A 26,270-nucleotide genomic window follows, 5' to 3' on the forward strand; every position below is an offset into this window, starting at 1 on the left:
AACTCAAATGTGGGCATTGTTTAGTACCACACCCACAAGCAGAAAATGAACTATGATAGAATAGTTCACAATTGATAGAAAACTTCAAATTTTGAAAGCATGGATGCAGGATAATCAGCCACACTAGTTAGGCTGAATATAAAGCATTTTTTCACAATGTTATGCTGATCCATCTGTTAAGAATTCTTTGTAGTTTACTGAATGGGGCTCTCTTGAGATTTTATAACATTCTGAGATCAAATTGCTTTGAGAGCTCCATCTTTGAAGGGTTTGCATTATGTGTGTCTCTTGTATAAGTTCAGCTGCCCTAAAAGTGGTAGAGTTAGGGCATTTTTCTTCCTTTGCCCAGCTCTTCATTACCACTTTGATGTGAAATCTTTTCTAGACTATCACATAAATATCATTGACCCAGTTGTACAGCTATTCATACACGGTTATGGAACAATAATAATAATAATACTAAAGATATCTGTTATTGCCTGAGTAGGTCTGCTTAAGTGGGAATGCAGATGTCATTCATAAAGATAAAACTTTATTGGAAAGTAACATTGCAGGGGAGCAGCTGAGGCTGACTTACAAGTTAAAATTGTTGTCATAGTTTCATTTTTTAGAAAGGAAATTCATTATAAGTCAAACTGCAGCGGTGGGCCTACCTAGGATTTGTTTATATGGGAGACTTCTCAACTGTGAAACAGTTTAGATGGAGATGTGACTTTTTGAGTTGCTAGAAATGGTTTTCCTTTGTATATCAATCTTTTTTGACCATTTTGATTCTGATGATGTGTTACTGAATTTCAGCAATATTTTTGGGTTCCTTCCGTTTGCCTTACGAAGAAATAAAAAATATCATTTTAGAGGTGGATGAGGAGAAGCTGAGTGAATCCTTGATTCAGGTATGTGAAAACACCTCTGCTTTTGCTTACAGCTCATTCTCCAATGAAAAGGTCAGGAGGGAGTAAGAATTCAAGAGTAAGACAGGGCATCAGCTGCAGGGTATCAGTTGTGTTTCCTGTTCCATTGATTTCACTTCTGCTTCTGAATATGGCCACGTGTAGCACTAAAACTGCTTTTCAAAGACCCTGCTAACAGAAGAATTCCTTGGGATTTCCCCTTCCCAGAGGAAATCTTTGAGAATTCTTGTTTCAGCTCGGAAGAGAAGCTGAAGAAGATGCAGGCTGGCGCATAATGAAGTTTTAGGAGGTTTCTTGTGGAAACAGCTCTGCCTGTCTCTAGTGAGAAATGAAACTCCCTGAATGTTTCAGGATACTGCTGCAGCTCCTAAGTTATCTGTAAATCTGCTCTCAGGCTGGTTTAGTCTCATTTTGAGCCCCAAATCTCTCAGCTGGAGAGTAGAAAGGATGGAATTCAACTCCTGTGCATCCCTCCCTGATTCTCTGATTCCCTCCCTCCAGGAGGAGAGCAGGTGTGCTCATGGCCCCTCGTGCTCTGGGGAGTGACAGAGCAGCAGGGAGCCACAAAACCCTAAAAGTCACAAAGATTTAGGGCCCCAGCAGTGCATTCCCAGATTCCTGCTCCCACACTGGGCCTGGATTTATCCTTTCATCCTTCCCTGTCTCCTGTTTGCACCTTCCCCCCCTTCCCCCAAAGTTTTCTAAATTAATTTCTTCTTCCTTTCTTGGACCTGCAGGATGGTTATTCTGAGGGTTCTGGTCTAAACTGAGTTGCCTCAGTATTTGAAAATAGGTGCAAAGCCCTGATTTTATTGAGGACTTGGTTTATTGATCAGAGGTGGTAGATCAGATGAGGATTAGGAAACCTTCAGGTTTAGTAAAATCTAAAATCAAAGGGGAGGAACAATCCCACCTTGGATAGCTGAAGTGCAGAGCAGTTTCATATTGATCTTCCCTACTACAAATACATTATTGTTTGGGTTTCAGCTTGTGTAGATATGAAAATGTTATATATTAAATGCAATCTTCACTTTTAATAATGCAATCTTTTAATGCATTGTTTTAAAAATATTCAATATTAAATGCAAATCTACACTTTTACTGAGTGTTTCTTTAACTATTATTCAGTCATAACATAAGTATTTTAAATACCATATCTGTATTTTGACACCTTAAGATCATACAATAACTGACAATTTTCTTTGGGGACATGAATAAGACTGCAAGCAAATTGAACTTTTTCCTGAGTTCCTGTCTATTTGCCATCCAAAAGATCTGTACAATTTTGGGGTTTTGACCTTTTTTTATAAGGAGTTTTTAAGTGTACTTTGTGCACAGATATTTTGAATGTCTAATGATTTAAATTTTTTTTTTTTTTTGCTACTTCTGTCATGTTTTACACAGACCAGTTATTCCTTGATTGATGTTTAATGAGCAAGATGCAAGCATTAGGGCAAAAGGAGATTGTAGAGAGACAAAACTCATTGATGCTGTCAGGCCCTGAAAAATTATACTCTAACCTTTTAATACATTCTTCAAATCAGAGCCTGCAGCAGAGCAGTTGATGTCTGTATTAAATAATTGCTGCTTTGATTTGATGTTTATATAAAGTTAGAGCTGTGTAAATAAAATAAACGTCCCGTAATTTCCTCGTGCATTTCCATGTTGTGGTATTTTAAGCCTGTTATTTTTAATATCTTAGGTAGTTTCATGTAACAAATTTGATATAATGCCTTGTTTGTTTTAGAACCTGGTGAAGAATCTTCCTGAGCAGAAAGAGCTCAATGCCTTAGCTGAATTAAAGGATGAATACAACGATCTTGCCGAGCCAGAGCAGTTTGGAGTTGTGGTACGTATCAGGGTGAGGATGAGCTGCAGGGCTCCGCTTGGGCACGTAAAAAGGAACAAATTTAAGGATTAAATTCTTCTTTTAGTGTTATTGAAAGACCTGCAGTAGGGAAAGGTAATATTTCCTGATGAGTAGTAATCAAAAAATCTCTTCAGTGTGTGTTAGGCCAGCCTGGGCAGGGCTGTGACCAACCAGATGGGAAGCAGATCTTCCTTAGTAAAATCAAAAATCAAAGGGGAGGAACAACCTTGGATAGCTGAAGTGCAGAGCAGTTTCATATTGATCTTCCCTACTACAAATACATTATTGTTTGGGTTTCAACTTGTGTAGATATGAAAATGTTATATATTAAATGCAAGCTACCCTTTTAATAATACAATATTTTAATAATTTAATTTTTTAATAATTTTAAAAATTATTTTAATAATTTAAATATATTATATATTAAATGCACACTTAAAATACTATATATTAAATTTTAAATATTATATATCTAAAATAGATTATATTTGTAAATTTTAAAATATTATATTCATAAAAGATTATATTTATAAATTTTAATATTTTATACTTATACCTTTTAAAATATTATATATTAAATACACATTTCCTGTGTGCACCCCTCTGATTCTGGGTGTTTTTCTGGGAGGAATTACAGGATAGCATTAAGAACAACAAGCACTCAGGTGCCAGACCAAGTCTTTTGTCTGCCTGTCCTGCCATGAATGTTTATTGAGCAGTTCTGAAGAACCCTCTGCCTTCAAGCAGGTTCATTTCCAGGAGCCCATGGAAGACCCAGTTACCCCTTGGCATTGTCAGCCCTGTTCAATTTGTTTTGTATCAAAGCCTGTAAGCAGCAGAAAGAGTTACTGTGTGCACATCCATATTTTATATGTGTGAATGCATGCACATATCAAACATCTGCATTTATACCACACAAGCTTGCAGGATGGCTCAAGGAGAGGTGGGAATTTATGCCAGAACTGAACTTGTAGCCTGTGTGCTGCTCCTTCCAGTCCTGGATCTGTTCCAGAGCAGGGCTGCCAGAGTGGCTGGGCCTCTGGAAGGCAATCCCAGCATTTGCAGGAATTCTTTAATCCCTGCCTGGGGGAGGCTGGGACCCCGAGTTCTGGGCCAGCCCTTGGGAATCGCTTCCTGCTCCTAGTCTTCCAAAGACCTCGGGAGTCTTTAGGCAAATGAGCTCCTGTTTTCACTTCCCCTCTCAGCCTGGGAGATTAAAATGATGATGAGAGCCTCTGGAACGTGCTCAGGATTTATCCCCAGCTCCACAGGAGCTACGCTTGCTCTTGCTGGATTTTTAAGGCATTATGTACATTAAAATGCATTAAAACAGAAATAGAGGCCTCTTAGAAGACTTTTTTACTAAAAAGCTCTGATTTGAGCATAATTTGGCTGCAGAAGTGGCTTTTGAGTGCTTCTTTTTTTTTTAATTATTTTTCAGTTGGGGAAGTAACAGAATATGATTTGTCCTAATGAGATTTTTGGAGAGGATTTAGAAAATGAAAGATACCAACGGCTTCTTTTGAAACAACTTTAGCCTATTTATTTCCTTTTCTTTTAATAAATGGCATAAAGTTCCAAAAATCTTATATTTCCAAACAAAGATGAGGAATTCTGGTAGAAGTGGAATACATTAATTAGCCTTACTACAAGAAGTAAAACATTGCCATTTTTTCATCAGTAACAATCTAAAAATCTCTATAGATACATATTTGCTGCTTTCTTTGAAGCAATAGTAGCATGCATATACATTTAAAATATAAACATTATTATGTTTAAAATATGCATATACATTTAAAATATAAACAGTATTATGTTTTTAGAAAGACCAAAACTTACCTATGAATATGTGTATTGTGATACATGCATATATTATATATTATTTTATATGTACACCTATGTATGGGTATATTCCTCCCTACCTAGATGTTGTCAGACAAAGTGAGAAATTGCTTGGGCTTTGTGCAGGGTTTTGAGCAGGGTTTTGAGCAGGGTTTTGAGCAGGTTTTGAGCAGGTTTTGTGCAGTCCCTATCTGGAGTGTGTTGAAGGGAAGTGCTCAATGGGAGCAGGCAAGCTGGAGGTGTTAGGACGAAGGAAGCCTCTGATATTTGGGAATTCTGTTCAGTTCCCTGCTTGAAATCAGCCAAGAAATTGGCCAAATTGTGCATTATAATGACTTGGATTGGAAGGGCTGTGTAGGCATCCCTCTGCTTTCCTGCTGGGAATTCCTCAGTGCTTCACCCTGATCTTTTCTTGGATCACTCCTGCCCTGCTCCCTCCTGACACAAATCCCCTTCACAAGCATCTCCTGCCTTGTCCCAGCTGATGTTTCTGGCTGAGGATGCTGCCCCCATGCCTGGGGCTCCTCCAGGCTGGGATTCCTGCTGGGCTGGAGCTGGCCTGGCCTTTCCCTCTGGTTCCTGGAAAAGCCAGAAAAGTCCCTTTATTTTTTATTTCCCAGCAGCCCCAGTGTGGCCACGGTCACTGTTCCACGGATTCCTGAGGAAACACTGACTAGAGCAAGCTGAGAGAGTTTCCAAGTATTTAATGCAACATTAATTAGCAAAAACTGCTTAATCAAACATCTCCAAATGGTGCTGTTTGCCTTATGAAGGAAGCGAGTTTCCTGAAGCTTGTTTGCTTATCCAGCTTTGCCATCTGCTTTAATAAAAACCAGGACTTTGCCTAACAGGTCCTGCTTCTGCCTCCTTTCTAGAGGCCTCTGAGTGCAGCTCTGGGGCTGAAATGCTGGGTTTGGTTCTGGTTGTGAGGTCATGGAACTGTCCATCCAAGTGGGAGAAATGCAGCTGAACCCACAGCCTGGGCTGAAGTTCTTTTTTCTAATGTGTCTAATTAATTTTGGAGTTCCTCATTAATAATAATCTTAACCTTGACTTTAGGAATAGAAGACAGATTACCTCAAATAATAGTTAAAGTGTGTCCCACTATTTTTATATAGATTTAGGTGTGTTAATTATTAAGATATGTAAATTGGATAATCACTTTGCCCATCAAATTTAATAAAGTTTGGAATAAGTTGCTTAAAATTTGTGCAGAAAAACCGTACTAGTTAAAAGATTAACTTATGTGAAGGAACCCATTAACTTAATATTCAGCTGATATGTAAATGAAAATTAGAACCGCATTTTCATTGAGATGAAATTTAAAATCAATTATATAGTCTAATTAGTTACTGGAACTTTTTGAAGTTATATCCTGGGATAAAAAAAGGCACCACAACTTCCTCTAAAGGAAAGTTTGCATTGATGTTGAAGTAGAGCAAGAAAAATAGAAAAAAAATTAAAAATTAGAAAATTTTTAAAAATAGAAAAAAATACAAAAAAATAATTTAAAAAATAGAAAAAATTAGAAAAGTTAACTGTATCAGCTGTGTGCCATGGACTCAGCTGGGTGCCTGAGTTCTGCACCTAAACCTCGTGTTCAAGAGTTCATTTGTTATGATATGGGAACAGCTCAGCTTCAGTGAGGAGCTGCATTTCCACTTCAGTGCCAGCTGAACATTTTTAGCATTACAAAAGCATAAATTTGAGGAGTTGTATAAACTTGCATATTCTGTGCCCCTCTTTTTCCTGTGTAACCAGTTCAGCTGCCATGAGCAGTCCTGGCTGGGAGGCAGACAGAGTGAATTGAGAATTGTACAAGTTTATTGCCCCTCCATTGGTTTAAAGTCATTCAGTCTTTTAAATTGAATTTATTGGCTGCTTGTTTGGCCTCATTCTAATTTTGTGAGCTGCTGCAGAATTAATCTTCCTAGAATGTTTCCAGGGGAAAAAAGGCAACTTTAATATAACATAGGTAAGAGGCTAAGTTTTCTTAGTAAGTTGACAAATTTTTATTAGAGGAATGTCAGCTTTTTCTCAGGAAGTGAGGCAAATTTAATTGTGCTTTTTGCCTTTCTCCAATAGCCTTTGATCCTCGTTTTAATACAGGGCTTGAGAATTGAATGATGCTAATAAAGCATAAAGAACTGAATAAAGAACTTGATTAGGTGGAGAGTTCAGACAAGACCTTTATGGGAGCCCAGAAGGGGAAATGATGACATGCAGCCCATCACTGACAGTCAGCTGGAAAAGGAAGATCCATTTTCTTGCCTCTTTAACGGTTTGCAGTGGATGCCAGAGCTTGCTGTTCCATGCACCTGTAGGAATGTTTCATTTCTTATATAAATAAATATATAAAATATATATATATATACACACATATAAAAATGTATATATATATATGCCTTTGAGAGTAATTTTATTTAAAGCCATAAAGAATTTGAGCTTTCCAAGTGAATGTAGGCTTTGCTCCTTACCTAATTTTAGGAGATTGCTCCAAATGCATTATGTGATCACTCCTTTCTCTGCCACTGAGCACGTGGATTTAGAAACAGGCCCAAAAAAGGGGAAACCAGGGCAGGGTGAGGCAGGAGGAGCTAAAACAGCATTTGTGCCCATCTTCTGCTGATACCTAAAGGGCATTATGTGTATAAAAATGTTCTGGGCTTAAGGAAACAACCCACATGAAAACAGCTCTTAGGAAATTACCAAAATAGTTTTAAAATATTATGTAGGTCAGGGAATGGAATTAAAACTTACTGCTGGGTTGGTGGTCAGAAGCTAATAAATGGTCAGTGTTCCATGACACTGCACAGGATTAAAGAGGAAAGGACACTTCTCTCAAGTTTAAGGATTATTCTTCACTAATGTTTATGCCGCACTCTCCTGTGGGCTTGTACATGTTTTGTTGCACTCTGGTTTTGGGATCTAAAGCTTTTGACATTTTTTTTCTGTGCCATTTTGAGTAAAAACAGCAACTGGAGATTGTTCTACAAAAGTTAAAGCAAATTATGTGATTAATTTTAATTTCCATCTACTGCAGATTAGTGTAAGTAGATCCTTTCAAGGCAGATGTTTTCAGTATGATATTTCTGAAATACAGGATGATTAGAAGAATAATGTTTCAAGACTTTCAATGATTCTGGCTTATAGAGGCTCAGAGAGAAATTTGTGACAATGGAGATTTATAAAAAAAGATCACTAGTTCTGCTGAGATGCTTCTTTTCTGATCCTTTCCTTTTCCTTGTTCCAGCCTGATCATAGGAATTGTTTGAGACCATCTGGAGCGCCTTCATGTTTATGTTCATTTTAGAATGAATTCATTATTATTCAGGCCACTCAAGTCCTTCCTGTGGAAGTTATGCTGCTGCTTCTGCTAGCTGTTGGGAGATAGCACTGGTAGAAAAAAAAATCGTGGTTCCTCAAAGGACCATGGCCAAATTTTGGCCAACAGAGACAGGAGCACATCAAAATCTTCCTGTTTTGTTAGTCAGGATCTGTGATTTGTCAGATGGCAAATCTTTTCTTGTCAAGTGCTTCAGGAACACCCCTGATGGTGAATACATTGGGGAAGAAATCTTTCTGTGTTCTGCAGAGTAAGATGAGCTAGATTTGGAACATAACCATTCTTGCAATTAAATTAAAAATTTCAAGTGGTTTAACAATGCTCAGTACATCTTTTTTCCCCTAATTTAAATTCCTCTTGTGAATTACGGTGTGCTAAGTGGGAGGAAATAACTCTGATCACTCGTGCAAAATACGAAAGATATTTTGTGACCTAGGCTAGTGAATTTGGTCTGGGGATTTAAATTAATGAATCAGCCTTGTAGATTACTTTCAGTATCTGCTGTGTTACAACATCAGGACTGTAACCTCCTTGTCAGGATTGATAACAGAGCAGGAAGGGATGAGTGCTGTGCTCTCTTTTGCCCAGTGTGAAACACAGAGGGAGGTGCTGGGATCCTGGGGTGCCTGGAAACACAGGGCAGGCAGTGCAAACGTGCAGAAGCCGTGGGCTTGCTGGCGGGTCCTGTATTGTAACAATGAGAATTGGAACTTTTTATGCTGCTGAGGGTTTGAGCTGTCCTGCTGAGTCCGCCCTTGGTGCTTGCAGATGAGCTCGGTGAAGATGCTGCGCGCGCGGCTCAACGGGATCCTGTTCCGGCTGATGTTCGAGGAGCACGTCAACAACATCAAGCCCGACATCATGGCAGTCACCCTGGCCTGCGAGGAGCTCAAGAAGAGCGAGAGCTTCAGCAAGCTCCTGGAGCTGGTGCTGTTCCTGGGCAACTACATGAACTCTGGCTCCAGGAACGCTCAGTCCCTGGGCTTCAACATCAGCTTCCTCTGCAAGGTGAGTGCAGGCACCGAGCGCCCGGGGCAGCTCCTGCGGCTCAGCCCAGCAGAAGGGCCCAGAGCTGGGACAGCATCACAGTGAAAGTCACTGACTGCACCCTGTGTGTGCTCATGGGCACACAGCCAGCATTCCAGCATTCCTTGGGGATTTGAAGGTGTCTTTATTTTTTCTCTTAAGGAATTTGTTTCAGCCTTCAGTCTAGCAGAGTTTGGGAGCCTCTATTTTGCATTTTATAATAACTCCATTTATAGTTATAGAGTTATATTAAACTATAGCCATATAGTTATAACAACTCCTTTTTCAGACCAGTGACTGTCATTTAGTGCACTTTCTGCCCATGTTAAGAGATTTTTATTATTTTTTTTTTTGAGCCAGCTGTCAGCAATATGTCTGCATACGCATTTCTATGTGCAGAATACACACACTTCATGATGAGGAGTCCTAATGTGATGAATTCACTTTTCAATACAACCAGAGTTTTGTATTGATTTTTTTTCTTTTTGCTTGTTTCTTGAACAATCTTAAAATTAATTGTCTGTTTACTGGATGCAGTACTTACATTATGCAGTCTGAAAAAAAGAGGAGAAAAGAGGCAAGTATTGATCTGGGATAAACGTTTGGTTTTGGAAAATAAATGATTTTACAACAGAGCTGGTCATTTTGTACACAGAGATCTGGTTGTGTTAAAACTTTTATTAAAACATGATAAAGAAAATAAAAGAAAGCACAATTCCAGCTTGTCTGGACTGAGCTAGAAGGCTAATGACTGAGGAGTAATTGCAAATCCTTAAAAACAGATTATCTCTCTGGATGTTATATTGCAGTGTATGATGTTATTGAAGATAGAAATGATCTGTAAACACCCTTGGCAGAAGGCAGAGAATTTAATTTTGCTCACATAAGAGACATCAACATCAGAATTCCTGGGATGTGTCCAGACTGGCCAGGGAGAGCAGGTGTTCCTGTGCCTGCAGCAGAGCATCTTCAGTGCCTGAGCATGGAATGCTCTGTGAGAACACAAACACAGCAGCAAAAGTGCTCAGGATGAGGGAGGCTGCTGCAGTAATCCACTGAAGTTTGCTGTGTTTGTTTAATATGTCCAGAGGAGCCAGCTGCTTTTTGAACCCCCAGTGCAGCAGGAGCCCCCTCAGGAGTTCCAAAATTCTGCTCTGTGGGAGTGGAGCTGAAAGGAAGGAGGTTTGTTTTAGGGGTGTGCAGGTACAGCTGCTGGTCCTGTGGGCTGAATTCAAGTGAGGACCACGAGCTCAGTCTCCATAAAGCTTTTGCAGTGTTCTGCCTGGATCAATGTCTGCTCATCTGTTAAGTGCTGCTGTGCTGCTCTTTGTTCAAAGTGCAAATAGAACAAGACAAGCTGTTTATCCAGGCTGAGCATTACTGATGAGGGGACATTTATTGTCCAGCAGCCCTTGTTCTGGGAAAGGGGGGGAAGACTTCTAGGCTAGGAGAAGGTCTATAATCTCATAAAAATCAATAGAGAGCCTTTTTATAGCTATAATAAAGTGTCACTCCAGTGATGGTTCCTACATAAATTTTTCCTTGCATTGGCTGCCACGTTTAACCCTCACACCTGAGAGCTGCATCCAGAAGCACCTGGGAGAGCCCAGCCCCATCCTGGCAGTGGGCTGGGGTGTGCTTGGCATGGCTTAAATGCTTTATTCGGTGTAGAGGGAGAGTTTTGTCCTGGTGGTGTTTTTCTGGCTCACAGAATGAAACATCTTACTCTGTGTGACTCTTGATTTGAGTGGCTGTGCTCTGTGTTGTGCTCTGTGTCCCTTGGCCTTTAGTCCTTCCCCAAGCCATGGATCTTATGGAATTGACCCTCAAATTGATGCTTCAGCATTCAGCTGGAGCTGCTTTCTGTAGCCCCCACTGATCTAGCAATTTATTTCATTTATTTTTAAACGGAACGTGTTATTTCCAAATTCCATCTCTTGGGCAAAGAAAGGCCCTAGACTCAAAACCTGTATTTTAAAATTTGAACACCACAGTGTTAAAAATTTATCCTGAATCATAGAATGATAGAATATCCTGAGTTGGAAAGGACCCACGAGGTTCATCAAAGTCCAGCTTCTGGTCTTGTAAGCACAACTTAATAGGCTCTTTTTGCTTTTCATCCACTTGGCTGGAGTGTGTAGAACAGCAGAAATCAGGCTAAGCTGTTAGGTTCTTTACCAGCCAAGGAATGCTACATCTATTGGGCAGAATTACTGCAAGGAAAAAGCTGAATGTAAAAAGTATTGCATTTATTGCAAAAAATAAAATAATGGGTGTGTTATTGAACATGAGTGTATACTGAATACAAGTACAGGGTGTGATACAGACACAACCAAGCTGCCACCTGTCCAGTTCCTACCTTTCATTTCTATTTTTATATTTAAATATTATGTGCTAAGCTACACTCAAACAGCACCTATCTTATGTTTCATTGTATGAGTGGGCTTAGGACTTGATTTTTAAAGCACAGATATTGATTCTAAATATCAAGCAGACCTATCTGCATCCATTTTGTTAAAAGTAAAGATGAATAGAGCAGAGACTTGTTTATGATTGGGCCAAACAAATTAATTTGGCACATTTGTTCAAGTTCTAAATAAATGTTTATTTAGGTGTTTATTTAGATGCTTACCTTTACTACAAGGTGCCAATGCTGACTCTTATTGTGATGTTGCTCTTGGTGGCAAAACATGTTCCTGTTGTAATTTGAAAGCAAAATAATTTTGTCCATTTAGAAAAAAAAGTGCTTTATCCACTTGATGATGTCAGAGAGATCAAAGACTGCAAATCCCACTACTGTTGTTCACAGACAAATTGAAATGCAATTTCTTTTTTCCATGCAGATGTTTAGCCAGTAAATCTACTATTTTTTTTTCAAGTCACAAGAACTTCTGTGTATGTAACACATGAAAGCCCTTTAACTGCATACCATTACTGAGCATTGTTTAGTCTTTAATCGCTGAATTGGTATGAATTAAATTGCTTTCTTAATTGCCTAAATACCTTATATTTTTAAAAGCCTGTTTTTCCACTGCACTCATTTATTCCTAACAGGGTAATCCTTAAAGCTGAAAGGCCTCTATTAAATTGAACATCGATGGCAAGCCTGTCATGAGGATTATAGAATTAGAACTTCAAGTGATTTAGAGAATGAGAAAACAAATAGGAGATTTTACACGAGCATTTATGTATTCTTCTTAAATAAATCCTTTATTTCATTTGTTGTGTATGTTGTAGCTTACTCCTGTGTAAGAACTGTACCAGATGAGTCAAATGCTGTTAAAACAATTCTTTCCAGATGTATTGCTAATTCTCTGTCAAGTGAAGTGTGCTCCTCTCAAACTCCTACATACACCTACTCTGTCTTGCCTTTGTGACTAAATCTCTGCTCCTGCTGGATCTTCCATCAGCTCACACATCCCTTCTTCACATCTGCACAGAAATGGGCAAACTCGGGAATTTGGTCCTAAATTTGTTCTCTCATTCTCTGAAGTTCATGATTTTCCTTTGCCTAGACTCGTGCACTGTGCCATGGGATTGAGCCACAGGGTTATTGGAAACGTGCCACTCGTCCTATATTCTAACAATTAGTTCAGATTTTTATTTTTTTTTACCAAAAAACCTCATTTCAGCATTTCGTGCACCCAGACTAATGGAGAACAGAGTTTTATCATTCCCAAGAATACTGATTTGTTTCAGGCCACTAAAAATGCCTCTGCAGTTGAAAGAACAGCAAAAATATACATTTACCTGTTACTTCCCATTGTGCAGCTTTCCTGCAGCTTTCCATCAATGCAGCTGGCTGCACTGCATTTCCTTCAGCCACAGGCAGGATTACCTTTGCTTTTTGTTATTCTGTGTTCTGGTAAGGCAGGGTGCATTTATTTTGTGTATCTCTGTAGAACTGGTCTCCAAATCTTTAGCCTAACGCAGCATGGCTTAGATTTTGCCTCCAAGAAAAAATTGTGGATTTACAAGAAGGAGTTACTTTAATTTGACTGGTCAGAATGCAAATTCTGAGAGTTAGCATGGTGTCCAGCACTTCAGGGATTCCTGGGGGGATTTGGCATTTATGGCATTGAAGGAATGCTCTAATTTCAGTTTTGTTTAATTTCTGTCCACAGCTGGTTTTTATCTGGGGGATTCTGAACTGGCAATGCTAAAATCTCAGAACTTCATCTCAGATCTTGTTCTCATCAAAATTAATCATTATTTCTTAAAATACGTCATAGGGTAGCTTCCTTCTAGTCCTAAATTATGAAGAATTCAAGAAATTTCATTTTTTAAAATAATCTATTTATTTGCAGGCAACTATGTAGGTAACTTTTTGCCAATGATTTGAAGTCTGCAATATTCACTTTATTGAAATGTTTTAATAATTTGTTTATTTTCTTTTTGTTTTCTCCTGTGTTCACTTTTTTAGATTCGAGATACAAAATCATCAGATCAGAAAACCACCCTGTTGCATTTCCTGGCAGAAATCTGTGAGGAGAATTACAGGGACATCTTAAAATTCCCAGATGAGCTGCAGCACGTTGAGAGTGCAAGCAAAGGTAAGCAGCAGACAAAGGACCTAGAGAGAGCAGTTGTTTGCTTTGACATTAAATGCTTCCAGCATTGCATTTGGGATTGTGGGATTATGTAACCTGTAAGCATTGCTAATCCACGTGGATTGTGCTCCTCTGGTATTTATTGAGCTGAGAAAAAAAGGGGAAAAACAGTAATAGAGCATCTCCTCTTCTTCTGCAGTAGGCTGTGAAAATAATACAATTTATGATACAATTAAAATTTCAAAAATTAAAACTGTATAAAAATTTTAAATTGTATTAAAATAATACAATTTATGTCAGTGAGGTGCTTGAAAAGCCACAGCTCAGGAGTTGTGCCAGCAGTGCAGGGATTGTGTTGAGTGTCCCATCAATCCTCTGAAGAGTGAGCTCTGAGGAGCTTTCACACACAGAGCTCCTCATTTCCACACCTGAGAGAGAATAACACATAAATAGTTATGCTATTTATGCAAATAAATATGTATATTGATATATGAAATACATACATGCAAGTATGATATATATAAAATATACGTACTATAAAATATATGTAATAAACATGCATCTTGATTATTTATGCAAATAAATGGGATGTTCTAGAAGAACCCCAGGCTGCCTGTGGGTAGATCCAGTTTAGTTGTGCTGCACAGGCCACAGTTAATGATTATTTTTGGTCAGTCAGCAGTGCTCCCCTGTTGGCCACGTTCTCACGTGGCACAGGCTGTGCTGCTTGGCACCCTGGCTGCTGAGGTTTCTGCTGAGGCAGAGGTAGATGAAGATAACACAAACTTTTAATTGGTCCATTTCATTGGAATATAAATATAAATATAAATATAAATATAAATATAAATATAAATATAAATACCTGGGCAGGCACGAGAACATGGTGGAAAATAGAGCTGAGAAGGAGTTGGATGCACATTTCCAGTCCAGGTTTTCTCCTGGAATTTGTTGTCTCCTTTCCTCCAGTGTTATCAGTCAGTGTCTCTCCTCAGTGCAGTGATTAGCTGTTGGATACTTTATTAATTAGGCCATCACTTGCTCTCAGTCTGCGTTCTTCTGCCTGCTGAGAGCAGAGCTCCTGTGTCCCCTGGGTGTAGCTCATCCATCAGCCCAGCTTTGCCACTTCTTCACACTTTTGTGTCTCTTCTTCTCATACTTTTTTTTTTTTTTTGCTGTTTCTCAAACTTTGCCTGCACCTTTCCATGTTTTTTTCCTGCATACAACCTGTGTTTTATTTGTGTTGTTGAATGTGTCACTTTGCTGCAGGATGGTTCATTGGCCTGAGTCCCTGCTCTGGGATTTTTGGGGTGTCTGTGCAGGGCTCAGAGATCCTTGTGAGTCCTTTCCAGCTCAGGACATTCTGTGATTCTGTGGACTAACATATTAATTAAGTTATTTATGCAAGTAGCAGTTTGGCATCTTATCTAAATTCCAAAAATGTTTTCTCCCACTTGATAATTCTTTTCTCGAGGTGACTTTTCATCTTTTTCTTCCTTTCTTTGTGAAGTCTTCTGGTTTACCAGGCACTTTTGATGATCTTTTATGAATTTTCTTCTGTGGGTGACACTTGACCTTGCAGCTTTGAGATTTTTATAGTTTGATTCAAAGCCTCTGATGTTCTGTAAGTTGACTTGAGGAATTAAACTGGAAGAGTCAGTAAAGTTTAGTTAAGCTGTAGCATCCTAAACAGAGAAAGCATATTAATGGGAGCAAAGCCTCTCATAATTCTCATGCTTAGAATACATATGAAAAAGATTTTATTGCAGTTAAATTTGTTTCATTCTGTAAGATAAAAGCTGCATTTCCTATAAACAGCACTGACTTCTAGCAGAGCATAAATTGCTGTTCATTTTTAATGACCAAAACTTCTCTTTCAGCCCTTCTTTGCTTTCTGGAGCCAGGCAGACTTTTGGCAGTATAAATGGGATTTGTGCAAGTTGCTTCAGCTGCTCCCCATGGTGCTGCTGGGGGTTGGGTGGTTGTCATCTTCATCTGCTCTGTCACACGTGGTGCTTTTCCTGTGCAGGAATTTGGAGTGCTTTGCATGGAGGAGATTTGCACTTCCTATTTATTGTTTGGTGTTTTATAACCCAGCGGTTTTGGGGACAGACAGTTGGGTTTATTTTTCCTGTGGGAAGCCTCTTTTGGAATAAATTGGCTGGATGTGAGGATGCTGGCATCGGTTATTCATAAAATAGGAAGAAATCTACCAGCAAATATTATCTCTGCATGAATTTTAAATAAGGAAATATGAGCTGGGCAGGTGAGGGTCATAGCTTGAGATGGATGCTGGTACTTTTTAGTCAGGGGGCAGCCTCGTGGTCTGGGCTGTGCAGAACCTTCCAAATGCTGCACTTGGCATCTGCAACTTCTTTTCAGTCTTGGCTGCATATTCTCACTTCCATGTGAAGGAAAAAAAATCCTTTTCTGCTTAATTTTCATATGAGAATAAAGAACCAGCATCTGAACAACGGCTGATTTTTTTTTTTTTTTTTTACTTTTTAACAAAGAGCAGATAAAACTGGATTTTAATATGAAAAGGTCAATGGGATTAGATGAACTCCCCATGCATGTACTAAAATCTTCAATAATCTGATATTAGGTATAATAAAATAGTTGATCTTTTTAAAGATGGAAGATCAACCTGCAGCTTTATGAAAAGTAAAAATAAATTAGGAAACAGTTTTATTCTGGAAAATACAAGCAAAGGTCAAAATGATTAACTATCAAAAGATCATTGGAAAAGCATTTCTTCTTCCTGGAGGCAGACTGTGAAAGGAAAACCAATCAAAACTCCCAATGCAGTGCATGGTTTGATGGCAGTGATTTCCTTCTCCCCCTTTTTTTTTTTTTCCCTTTCTTTCTTTTCCACCTTTATTTTTTTCCCTATTCTTTTTTTTTGCCCCTTTCTTTTCCCCCTTTTTCTTCTTTTCCCCCTTTTTCTTCTTTTCCCCCTTTTTCTTCTTTTCCCCCTTTTTCTTCTTTTCCCCCTTTTTCTTCTTTTCCCCTTCCCCCCTTTCTTTTTTTCCCCCCTTTCTTTTTTTCCCCCCTTTCTTTTTTTCCCCCCCCTTACTTGTTTTTTCCCATATTCTTTTTTTCCCCCTTTTTCTTTTCCCCCTTTTTCTTTTCCCCCTTTTTCTTTTCCCCCTTTTTCTTTTCCCCCTTTTTCTTTTCCCCCTTTTTTTCCCCCCTGTCCTTTGGAACCAGGCCCATTCCTGTTGGCACACTCCTGCCTTCTTCACTTTACTTGTTATCCCTCTTGCTGCTCTTCATGGTATTTGCTCTTACCACTTTATAAGCTCAGCTTTTTATTAAATACCTGGAAAATTCCCATCCCCTTTTGGGCTTCAGACAAATTTCCAAACAAAATCAAGAGGTACCTTACAAATCAGATATTTCTAGACAGCCATGTGGTTATAACTCAGAAAATACTCAGAAAATAAATATATTTTTAAAGTTAAAGCTCACCTGAGTGTCAAGCCTCTCAGAAATCATAAAAGTGAAATAGGTAACACACAAAATGAAGATGATTAAAATAAGTTAGCCATGTGCTTCATAACAGCAACTTAATTTTAGATATTAAGAGGAGCAGTTTTTGCATCCCAGTTTGGGATTTAACCATTGTGCCTGTACATAATAGAACAAAAATAAGCCATGGCTCTGTCCTTATCTGTTGGATATCACATTCCTGATGTAGCTGCTCTTCCTTGGTCTGCCAGCAGTGGCACTCACTGGGCTGTGAGAGCCACAGCAAATTGAGATTAACTGGGAAAGTGGAAATATATATATAATATAAATATCTGCATTTTTTAGCCTCTTTCAGTAATAATGAGGGTTTTTTTAAGCACTTAACCCACAGTTCTTTGCCTGATATCAGGGTGTGCCACTTGATAGTTCTTTTCAAGTGGTGTTGGAAGTAAAACCAAGGGAAAGGTGCTTGTGGGGGTGAATTAGATCTGTGCAGTGGACTGGAAAATGCCAATATCACCAGCACTGATTTGTCACTCACTTGGACATTGGAATTTATTTCATTAATTTGCAAGCATATGCTTCTGATGGTGGAGGCATCTCTCTGGAAAGGCCATTAGCAATTGAAACACTGGGGAATGCAAATACCTGTGTACTTTTTATTACAAATACTGTAATAAAGTATTAATTTTGAGATTTTATACAGGTACTTCACTGTGATTTAATGGCATCATTTTAGAATGGGGGAAATATTTTAAAACATCCTGTGCCACTGTCACTTTGAAGCACAGCAATTTAAAACATGCTCATAAGCAGCAGCCGTTTTTCTGTCAGACAAAAGTTTTATAGTTTGTTGCAGCAGAAAAAAACCTGGGTTTTAGCAGAGAGATCTGCAGCATTTCCACCTTTAAAGCACAGTTTAAATTGCTGAAGCAGATTTTGCCCAATCTGGCACATGAGTGGTGGGAAGCAGAAACCTCACAGGTGCTCCTTGTGTTGTAATTCTGAATTTCTCAGAGGGATCCTTTTGGAGCCTGGCTGACATTCTGGACTGCCTCACACTCTGCAGAACGGCTCAGTGAGCTCTCCCAGGCTGGGAGGCTTTGGGGATGTTTTAGTTGCTGTCTGTGTGTAATGAGTGCTGTAGAGAGCTGTGGCTGTTCTGTGTTCTGGAGCTGCATTTTGAAGTTATAATTTGGAATCTCCATTAAGCAGCTTTCTGTATGGCTTGCATTTTAAGGCTCTGCTCCTCTCCCTGAAGTGTAAGTATCAAGGGCAAAATGAAAGAACAGTCCAAATGACTCTCATGGGCTGTTGCTTATTAAAGAAATTAAAGCATTTAAGAATTTCTGGCTGTAGTTAAACCAATTCAGAAGTGTAGATTGCTTTAAATGTCTTAAGTTGTGTAATCCATTTAGAATTCCTTAATACAAGCCTCCAGAGAGAGGCAAAAGCTGCAAAATGGCACTTTGTTCTTTCTTCTCCTGCTTATCTGCGGTGGAATTTGCACTTTGGAGCCTCTGAGGAAGGTTCTGGCCCCTCTGGAAGGGGCTCAGGCAGCCAGGAATGCTGGCTGAATGGATGAAGTTGCCCAGAATCTCTGTGAGCTCTTCTCTCAGCAGCAGGTTGTGTGACAGCAGCTCTGCTCCTTCTCTGTGCCTTCCTCACTTGGTGTTTACTTGTCTCCTCTGCTTCATTTGCAATTTGTCTTACACCCCTGCCAGCAGTTCTGCTTCAGCATGCTCATTTAATACATACTGATTTTGTAATTATGAGCTCTCTTTTAAAAATAAACTCAACTTCTGAGATCTTGAAAGACATTTGTAATTAAGTCAACATCAAAGTAGGGTGAGTTTCTGGAGTGCTCTGGAGGTGATATCCCACACTGCTGATTGCAGAGCTCTCCTCACCCAGCAACTCCAGTGCTCCTGCTTATTCTTCTAAAATCGGGACATCTGTTTTCTAAAAGATTTGTAGTTGCAATATGAAAAGGCAGTTCAGCTAAAAAGCTCCTGTTCTATGGCATAGTTTGGTTAGTGAGGTGCATGTGGAAGGCTGGGGGAAGCAGGAGGGTGGCACACACAGAGTGCCTGAGACTGAATTTCTCATCAAAGAACAAAGCAGGAGTTACTGGGCTGGTTACACAGGGCTTTTACATGGAAATGGGGTTCAGCTCTCCTGCAGGGGGGCAGGACAGGGACAGCAATGCAGCTGCTGTGCCTGCAGAGGTGCAGCACAGCCTGGGGAGGTGCAGCACAGCCTGGGGAGAGGTGCAGCACAGCCTGGAGAGGTGCAGTGCAGCACTGCTGTGTCCCTGCCTTCTGCCCCTTCCCCTGCAGGGCTGGGAGCAGGCAGAGCCTCTGCTGGGCAAGGAAACCTCAGCATGCAAATCAAAAGTGCCAATGCACAGCCATGAGTGAAATCTGTCTGTTAAAAATTCTGCTTTGAAGCTTCCTCAGATCAAATCCCAGCACACAGTGATAGGATACAAACAAAGCATTGCCATTTGGGCAGACCTGCTCCTGCTCCTCCTCCTCAGGTTGCAAATGTGCAGGGAAGATTCTGTCAGGGACAAAGTCTGTTCTGCATGGTGGGTTGGTTTTTAAGCACCAGGACGTGTTGTCAGAAAGCTTTCCCAGTTTTTGGAAGAGGAGGATGGCAGCTCCTCTAGCTGGGTAAGGTGGGAGTTGTTCTTCCCCTTTGACCCTGAAGTGTTTAAACATTTATTGTCTCAACAAACAAACTTGCTTGGTATGAATTGAGTAATCAATGCTTGTAATTCCTGCAGATTATGAACTTGCTCACCCATTTCCCTCCAAACTGCCTCTCATTCCTTTGTGAAAGGCTCTTTCCATCTGCCCTCGGGCAATAAGAAATAAATAGTCATTAGTATGCTTGCAATGTAGTTATGGTGCAAATACTGTCTAGACTTAAAAATCCACGAGTTAATTTGCTTGGTACAGACCTGCTTTTGCTTACAGAAGTAATTGATGTTGGCTTTCCCTTCAGAGTGTTTTCCAGCTGTGGACGTGGCCATCCCAATTCTGCATCATGATCAGAGACCATTTAAATTTCTCATGCAAGAGGCACTGCACCTAATCAAAATGTATCATTTCACCTCTTGTTGTGGGGAGGACTCTCAGTCTGATGCAATCTTATTTTAGAAGGGATTAGTCTGACCTTTGGTCCTGTTGCTGTATTAATGTAAATACAAAATGCTTAGCTTGGCTACAGGGACCAGCTAGCGCTCGCCATCAACATGAGATTAACTGCTGGGAGCATTTTTCTGGGGCTGAACTGCTCCAGCAGACACTCACTAAGCCCTCCTTAGCGTGCAGACTGTGCAATGCTTTCTCCAAAACAAGTGGATAGGATTGGTTTGAGGGGTTTTTTCAGAGGAGCAATTAATAGAAGGAAAATAATAAGGTGAAGGAAATTATTACGTTCCACATGAGAATAACATTGTTCCATCTCTGCAGTGGCTCTGATTTTCTACTATAATTAAATAATAATATACAAAATAATCTTTTAATCATTCCAGGATTGAATGATGCATGATCAAGTGAGCTGCATTCAGTATTTGTGCAGAGACAATATTGATGGATGGAAGTGCTTGTATTGCCCTGTCCCTGACAGGAATCACCTGGACAATGCATTGTCCCACATCCCTTTGCCTTCTTCATGTTAGCTCTGTGTGTTACAGTGGCTCTGCAGTCAGTTGAAACACAAGTTTAACTTCTGTTATTGGCTTGTTTCTTTGTCTCATAAATCCTTTTGGGTTTGGGGTCCACACATTCAAGGTGCTGCATCTCCTTCCACCTTGGAGCTGCAGGTGCTGTCTGCCAGCCAGCCTTTTCTTGGGGCTGACCTGAGGCTCAGACTGACACAGTTTGGCACAGACTGAGAAATTCTGCTGCTCTTTTCCTCTCTTTGGCCTTGAGGATTGGTCCATATGTCGGTTTTGGGGTTTATGTGGGTTTGCAGACAGGCTGACAGGGGAGAACACTGCAGTTCCTCCAGGCTGTTTCCCCCCCCATCTGTGTGTGTTCAGACTTTAAAAATGCCATCCCTGCCTCCTACCTTTGACTTCCTTCTAAACCTGCTGTCCAAGAATCCACATCATTCCTTTCTGAACTCATTTATCCTCTGTCTTCACTGTTCCCCATGTCAGCAAATTAGTCTGACTTTGGAATTCTCCAATTTCCCATTTCTTGGATGCTGCCTTTCTACCATGGGTGGGTGAGGTGGTTCTGTACTGCTGCTGGTTTCTTTTCATTTGGAAATGAAAACAGCCAACCTTTTATCCTTGCTAATACAAGGAAATAAATGGCCAGGCATCCTTTAGGTTGCTTCCTTTTTTTGGGGGGGTCTGCTCATCCCTGAGTGTTTGGGGGTTACACACAGAGCGTTTTTTTCTGGTGACTTTTGCTTCTGGGATTTTTTCCCTTCATGTTTTCCTCATTTTCTGTACTTGCCTCATGTTCCTACCTTGACATCAGTTATTTATGTGTTGGATTTAGTTGGTTGTTCCCTCTTGCTGCAGCGTTAAGTGGAATCATATTGGAATGGCTGCTCCAGAGAGGCTTTGTCAGTAAGAGCCCTTGCTGCTGAAGGCCAAGTGCTGCCTTTCATGTCCATTTGTGAGACCAGTTCTATTAAATGCCTAATTTTCCTGTGGAGTGATGGGCAAATGGAAGGTGAAGGAGGCTCTGTCTTTGAGGAGTGCAGGGGACAGGCTGTTCAGGGTGTGCATTTTGAAATGGTTTCAAGGAAATGGCTTTGTGCTGCAAGTAGAATTTATGCTTTCATAAATTAAAACCTTGCAAGAGTTTGAAGAAATTTACATGAATTTCCCTGAAAGTAGAAGGTATTCATGTTGATTCCTTTGCACATTACTGAAGTAGTAAATCTCTAATAAAAGGGTTTATGGGAGGAAATGCAGATATTTTATTATAGTCTATATATATATATGTTCCCTGTTCTGTCGCCTTTTGAAATTTGTCTTGCAGAACAACAACTGCATAAATCATTTGAACAGAAACTTCTGCATTTGCCTGGGCTAGGGGGGAAAAAAGTCACCAGAATTGCATAGTCTAGAACACTTTTTTGTTAATTGAGTGTGAGTATAGGAGTTAATTATGGGAAGCACAGCTTTAGGCTGCTGCCTCCTTGCTTGGACAGAGTTCCTCCCTCCTTTCAAAGCCAGTGTGTTCCTGATCTGGGCCTCTCTGAACTTGGTTTTGTAGAAGTGAAAACACTTTCCATCCATCTCAATCACAGAGTTCAACAGTTATTTGTCATTGCTTGCTGAATGCCTCGGCACTTTTGAATTCCAGACAAAAATAAACTTTTACACTTGCTGCGTGGTCGTGCATTTCAATATTTTCAAATTGCTGCTAGCAGTTAAACTCTGTGTTATGTTGCCTATTTCCTTACCAGCTGCTATTCTATGAACAGAATGACCATTTGCATCCTCCTCATTTATTTTTCACTTCCAGCATTTTCCTTCAGTGCTGTTTGTCCCCCTCTGCAACTCCACAACAGCCCATAAAAATATTACAGTAATTCAAGTTCTTCAGTTCAAGCAGAAATGAGTGCTTTGATCATAATATCAAACGATTAAACTAATGCAAGCAGAACCTAAAAGCTTTGATAATTTGTGTTATTCAGAGTGTTTTAGTGGTTGATTTCAAGGTTAACTCTCAAATGTGAATTTAAAAGCTACAAGGATTCTGTGGTCAATATAGATTCCCACCCCAGTTGAATTAAGCTTAAAAAACTTCCACTATAATTCTAGGATTACATGATTAGTAGTTCCTCTGGTACCCAGTATAAAATGGATGAAATTGAAAATAAAATCAAGATAATGGCTGCTATAAAGACAGCTCTATTGGTGCCGTATGTGTTTGAACACGCTCGTGAAATCAGTGTTACAGCTGATGTGAGTCCTCACTTGCAAAGAATAGAAAATTGATTTTCCTCTGGGAACAGCTCCCTTATTTACCAGATTTTTATTTCCTATGTGCTGTTTCTCAGGCCATCGTGACTCAATTTCCTTCTGCTCTCTAATCTCGTGTATCCACAGCATCTTTTTTTTTTTTTTTTTTTTTTAATAGCAAGAAAATAGAAAAATAAACGGTTCTTTAGAAAATCCTTCGTGGAACTTTTGGGCAAACTGCTTTCCAGCAAAACATAATAATAACTCCTTTTCTTGGCTGCAATGGGGCAAAAGGGTCTTGGGATTCTCTGTTTTTTCTTAAGAGAAGTGAGTTTTGAGCTGTGCAGGAGGGGACAAAGAGTGGGAGAGAGCCTTGGGTGCAAGAGGCAGCCTTGACTGGAGAGCAGGAGCTTGGCCAGTTGTTCTTTGGGGTAAAAACCAGCCTGACAAATGGGCCTCTTGCCTTCTGCCATCAAAGTCAACATTTCCAGTTCAGGTTGTTTTAATTCTCCAGCTGGACCAGGGATTTCTCTGCTGAGGCTCTGTCGCTTTTCATCAGGTCTGGGGTTTCTTTGTGAGGTGGGGTTGCTTCACCTCCACGATGCTGCTGTCATTTTTTGCTCACAGGATGCATCAATTAGGGGCTGTTTAATCCAAATTGGCAGCACAGTGCTTTTCATTAGAATAGCTTGTCACACAGCAAGCAGGAGCTCTTTACAGTCCCCTCTTTCTTTTTTTTTTTTTAATTAGTGTGCTGTACTCCGAGTCCTTTACTTCCTTTTGATTATCAGCAGCTTTTATTATTCAGACCTACCTTTGCTATTACCACAGCTCTGGGCCCCAGAAATCAGAGGAACTTCAATATAAGAAAAAATATTGAATTTTTTCCTCCATGTCTATTCTTTAAATCATTCCTGTAACAGAAATGTGCCTTAATAAGGTCATTCATTTAACCAAGTACATGCATTAAGAAGATGAAATCTCTTTGAACTCTAGTTAGTTTTTAATCTTTGAATTAGATTTAAAAGAATATTAGAAATAATAATATTAGAAATATTGGAATTTTTACCATAAATTTAAATAGAAATGGAATAATTTGAACTAATGGTAGAATTAAGTGGTGACATTTCAATGTTAAATATGATGATCTGGTATATTACAGTAGATATTTTCAATTTATTTTTATGACGGGAAAGATTTTTTTACGAGCTGTAATTCAGAAAAATATGAATCTACTTAATGGAACCATTCTCTTTCAGATTATTTGTACTGACATTGTTTTTTCCTCTTCTGATACCCTTTCAGGAATCACTTTACAAACTCTTTTTTCCCCTCAGTTTCAGCCCAGACTCTGAAGAGCAACCTGGACTCCATGAACCAGCAGATCCAGCGCCTGGAGAAGGACATTGAGAACTTCCCCAAGAGCCAGGACGAGCACGACAAGTTTGTGGAGAAGATGAGCATATCCTTTTGGCACATCCCCACGGGGGCTCTGGGCATTCTCATCCTCTGCTTGGGCATTTGCAGCGCTCCAAAATTGGTTTTAGGTCTCTTTTCATGCATTTCTTTCAGAGCAGAGAAAAAGCATCAGTGGGTGTGGTGAATGTAAGCAAGCAGAGAACTGAGAGCATCAATAATCAGATTTTCAAGGGGTGCCCAGACAGCTTTTCTGAGCAGCCATAAACTCAGTATGGGGATGTTTTTTCTGTTTGAGAAGAATTATTGATTCAATTTTAGAAAAATACCAGCAGTACAGTTGATGTATTTTTTATTTTAGCTCCAGATGTGGTGTTTCTTGAAGGGCAGAGTGTTAATTTTGCTAATGGTTTTAAGTTGCATTTTTAACCTCTCAGAGGAATATTTACATTTGTTTTCACTCTGAAGTGTTATGTCCTTTAATTTCTGTAGAGAATAGAGACTAAGGATTCTTTAAGTTAAATCTGGGGGCACTTTAATATGATACCTGTCTAGCTTGTTTTTGTATATCCACCTTTCATTTTGTTCAAAACTTTAAAGTAACAAGTCTACTGGAGATACAAGAAGCTCACAAAAATGCAGCAAAGACTGAGAAAAAGCCCTTAAAAAAAAAAAAAAAAAAAAGGAATTTCCCAGGTTTTTCTTGTGCTCAAATCCCAGCTCTGTGTGGAAACATGGGAGCATTTGGAGTGTGGTGCCAGGTCCAGGGCATTGTGTGCACTTCCAGAAGCTCAGATCTCTCTTGCTGGAACAGAACTGTTGGGTTTGGGGTTTTCAGAGGAAAGGAAAAGGAGAGGATTGATGTTTAGATCCATTCACAGCTGCTCAGCACGTTTGGTAGGTGGCTGGAATGAAGATTTCTCCCCTCTGCTGTATCTGTGCAAAGTCAGTTTTTTGCAGGATTTGCCATCTGAATGGAGTCAGTGACAGAATTTCACAAGCAGATATTTAACATCTCCTCTGGATGGATTTATTTTAAGTTTCTGACAAGGCTGCTGGAAAGTAGCTTAAGGGAGACAACTCCTGACTAAGTGGAAAATTGTTTCTTGTTCCTTCCATCTTCCCTTGCACCTTGTCTTGTGTGCCAGGCTCAGAGACCTGCTGCTGGTAATCACTTGTATCAGTTCTGCTATTAAACAAAGCTCATTATTATTTCCCTGAGCTTCATTCACATCAGAAAATCTTTCAATATTGCCCTGTAATTGTTCTGTGCCTTGTCACCCCAGCAAAGGCTGAGTTCTGTCACGTTGGCCCCACTTCTGTTCATAAATTAAGCCAATTTATGAAATGCACCTTTACACCTTTACCACTTTTTTTTTTCTTGTTAAGTTTGCCAGTTCTGCTCTCCAGGTTTCAGAAATGATTGTTCAGTTGTATTTTTGTTTTGCTGCCTGTGTTTCCTTATAGCCATGCTTAGCATCACTCCGATGGTTTGGTGAGGAAAAAGAGCCAAGTAGATAACATTTAACATTTTTCTCCCTGCAGAATATCACCTGAATTTCTTAGAGAAGAAAAAGTTTGTCTGACAATGCAAACAAGTTAAAAAAAAAGGTACTCATGTTTCTTTGTGTTGGCAGAAATAGGAGGAGGCTCTGAAATGCTGGAGAGTGAATTATTCCCAGGGTCAGTGAATTATTCCCAGGGTCAGTGAATTATCCCCAGGGTCCTGGGCAGGCTGGCTGCCTGCAGGTGGATTCCAGGTAGATCCCCAGAGCTGTGCCTCCCTCCTGCCTTTCTCAGCCCCGCACTGGGGGCTCACTCACAGCAGAGATAAGGCTGGAGGCAGGGCTGCCTGCGGGGATTTGTGTTTGCATAATGAGCAGATGACCCGATAAGGGCTGTG

The 26,270-nt window shown here is 39.8% G+C and overlaps 1 protein-coding gene across 3 annotated transcripts in view; it reads left to right on the top strand.

Moving 5' to 3' along the window:
- Window positions 1-26,270, top strand: part of DIAPH2 (diaphanous related formin 2) — a 168,100-nt gene that overhangs the window by 59,196 nt on the left and 82,634 nt on the right. For all 3 annotated transcript variants that reach the window (XM_084213270.1, XM_084213271.1, XM_084213272.1), the window contains 5 exons: window positions 799-893; window positions 2,659-2,760; window positions 8,738-8,977; window positions 13,419-13,548; window positions 24,289-24,412. In XM_084213270.1, the coding sequence (XP_084069396.1) occupies window positions 799-893; window positions 2,659-2,760; window positions 8,738-8,977; window positions 13,419-13,548; window positions 24,289-24,412 (691 nt within the window). The remainder of the gene's footprint in view (window positions 1-798; window positions 894-2,658; window positions 2,761-8,737; window positions 8,978-13,418; window positions 13,549-24,288; window positions 24,413-26,270) is intronic.

The sequence above is a fragment of the Fringilla coelebs genome (assembly GCF_963513975.1).
Source record: "Fringilla coelebs genome assembly, chromosome: 11".
In the NCBI taxonomy this organism is placed as follows: Eukaryota; Metazoa; Chordata; class Aves; order Passeriformes; family Fringillidae; genus Fringilla; species Fringilla coelebs.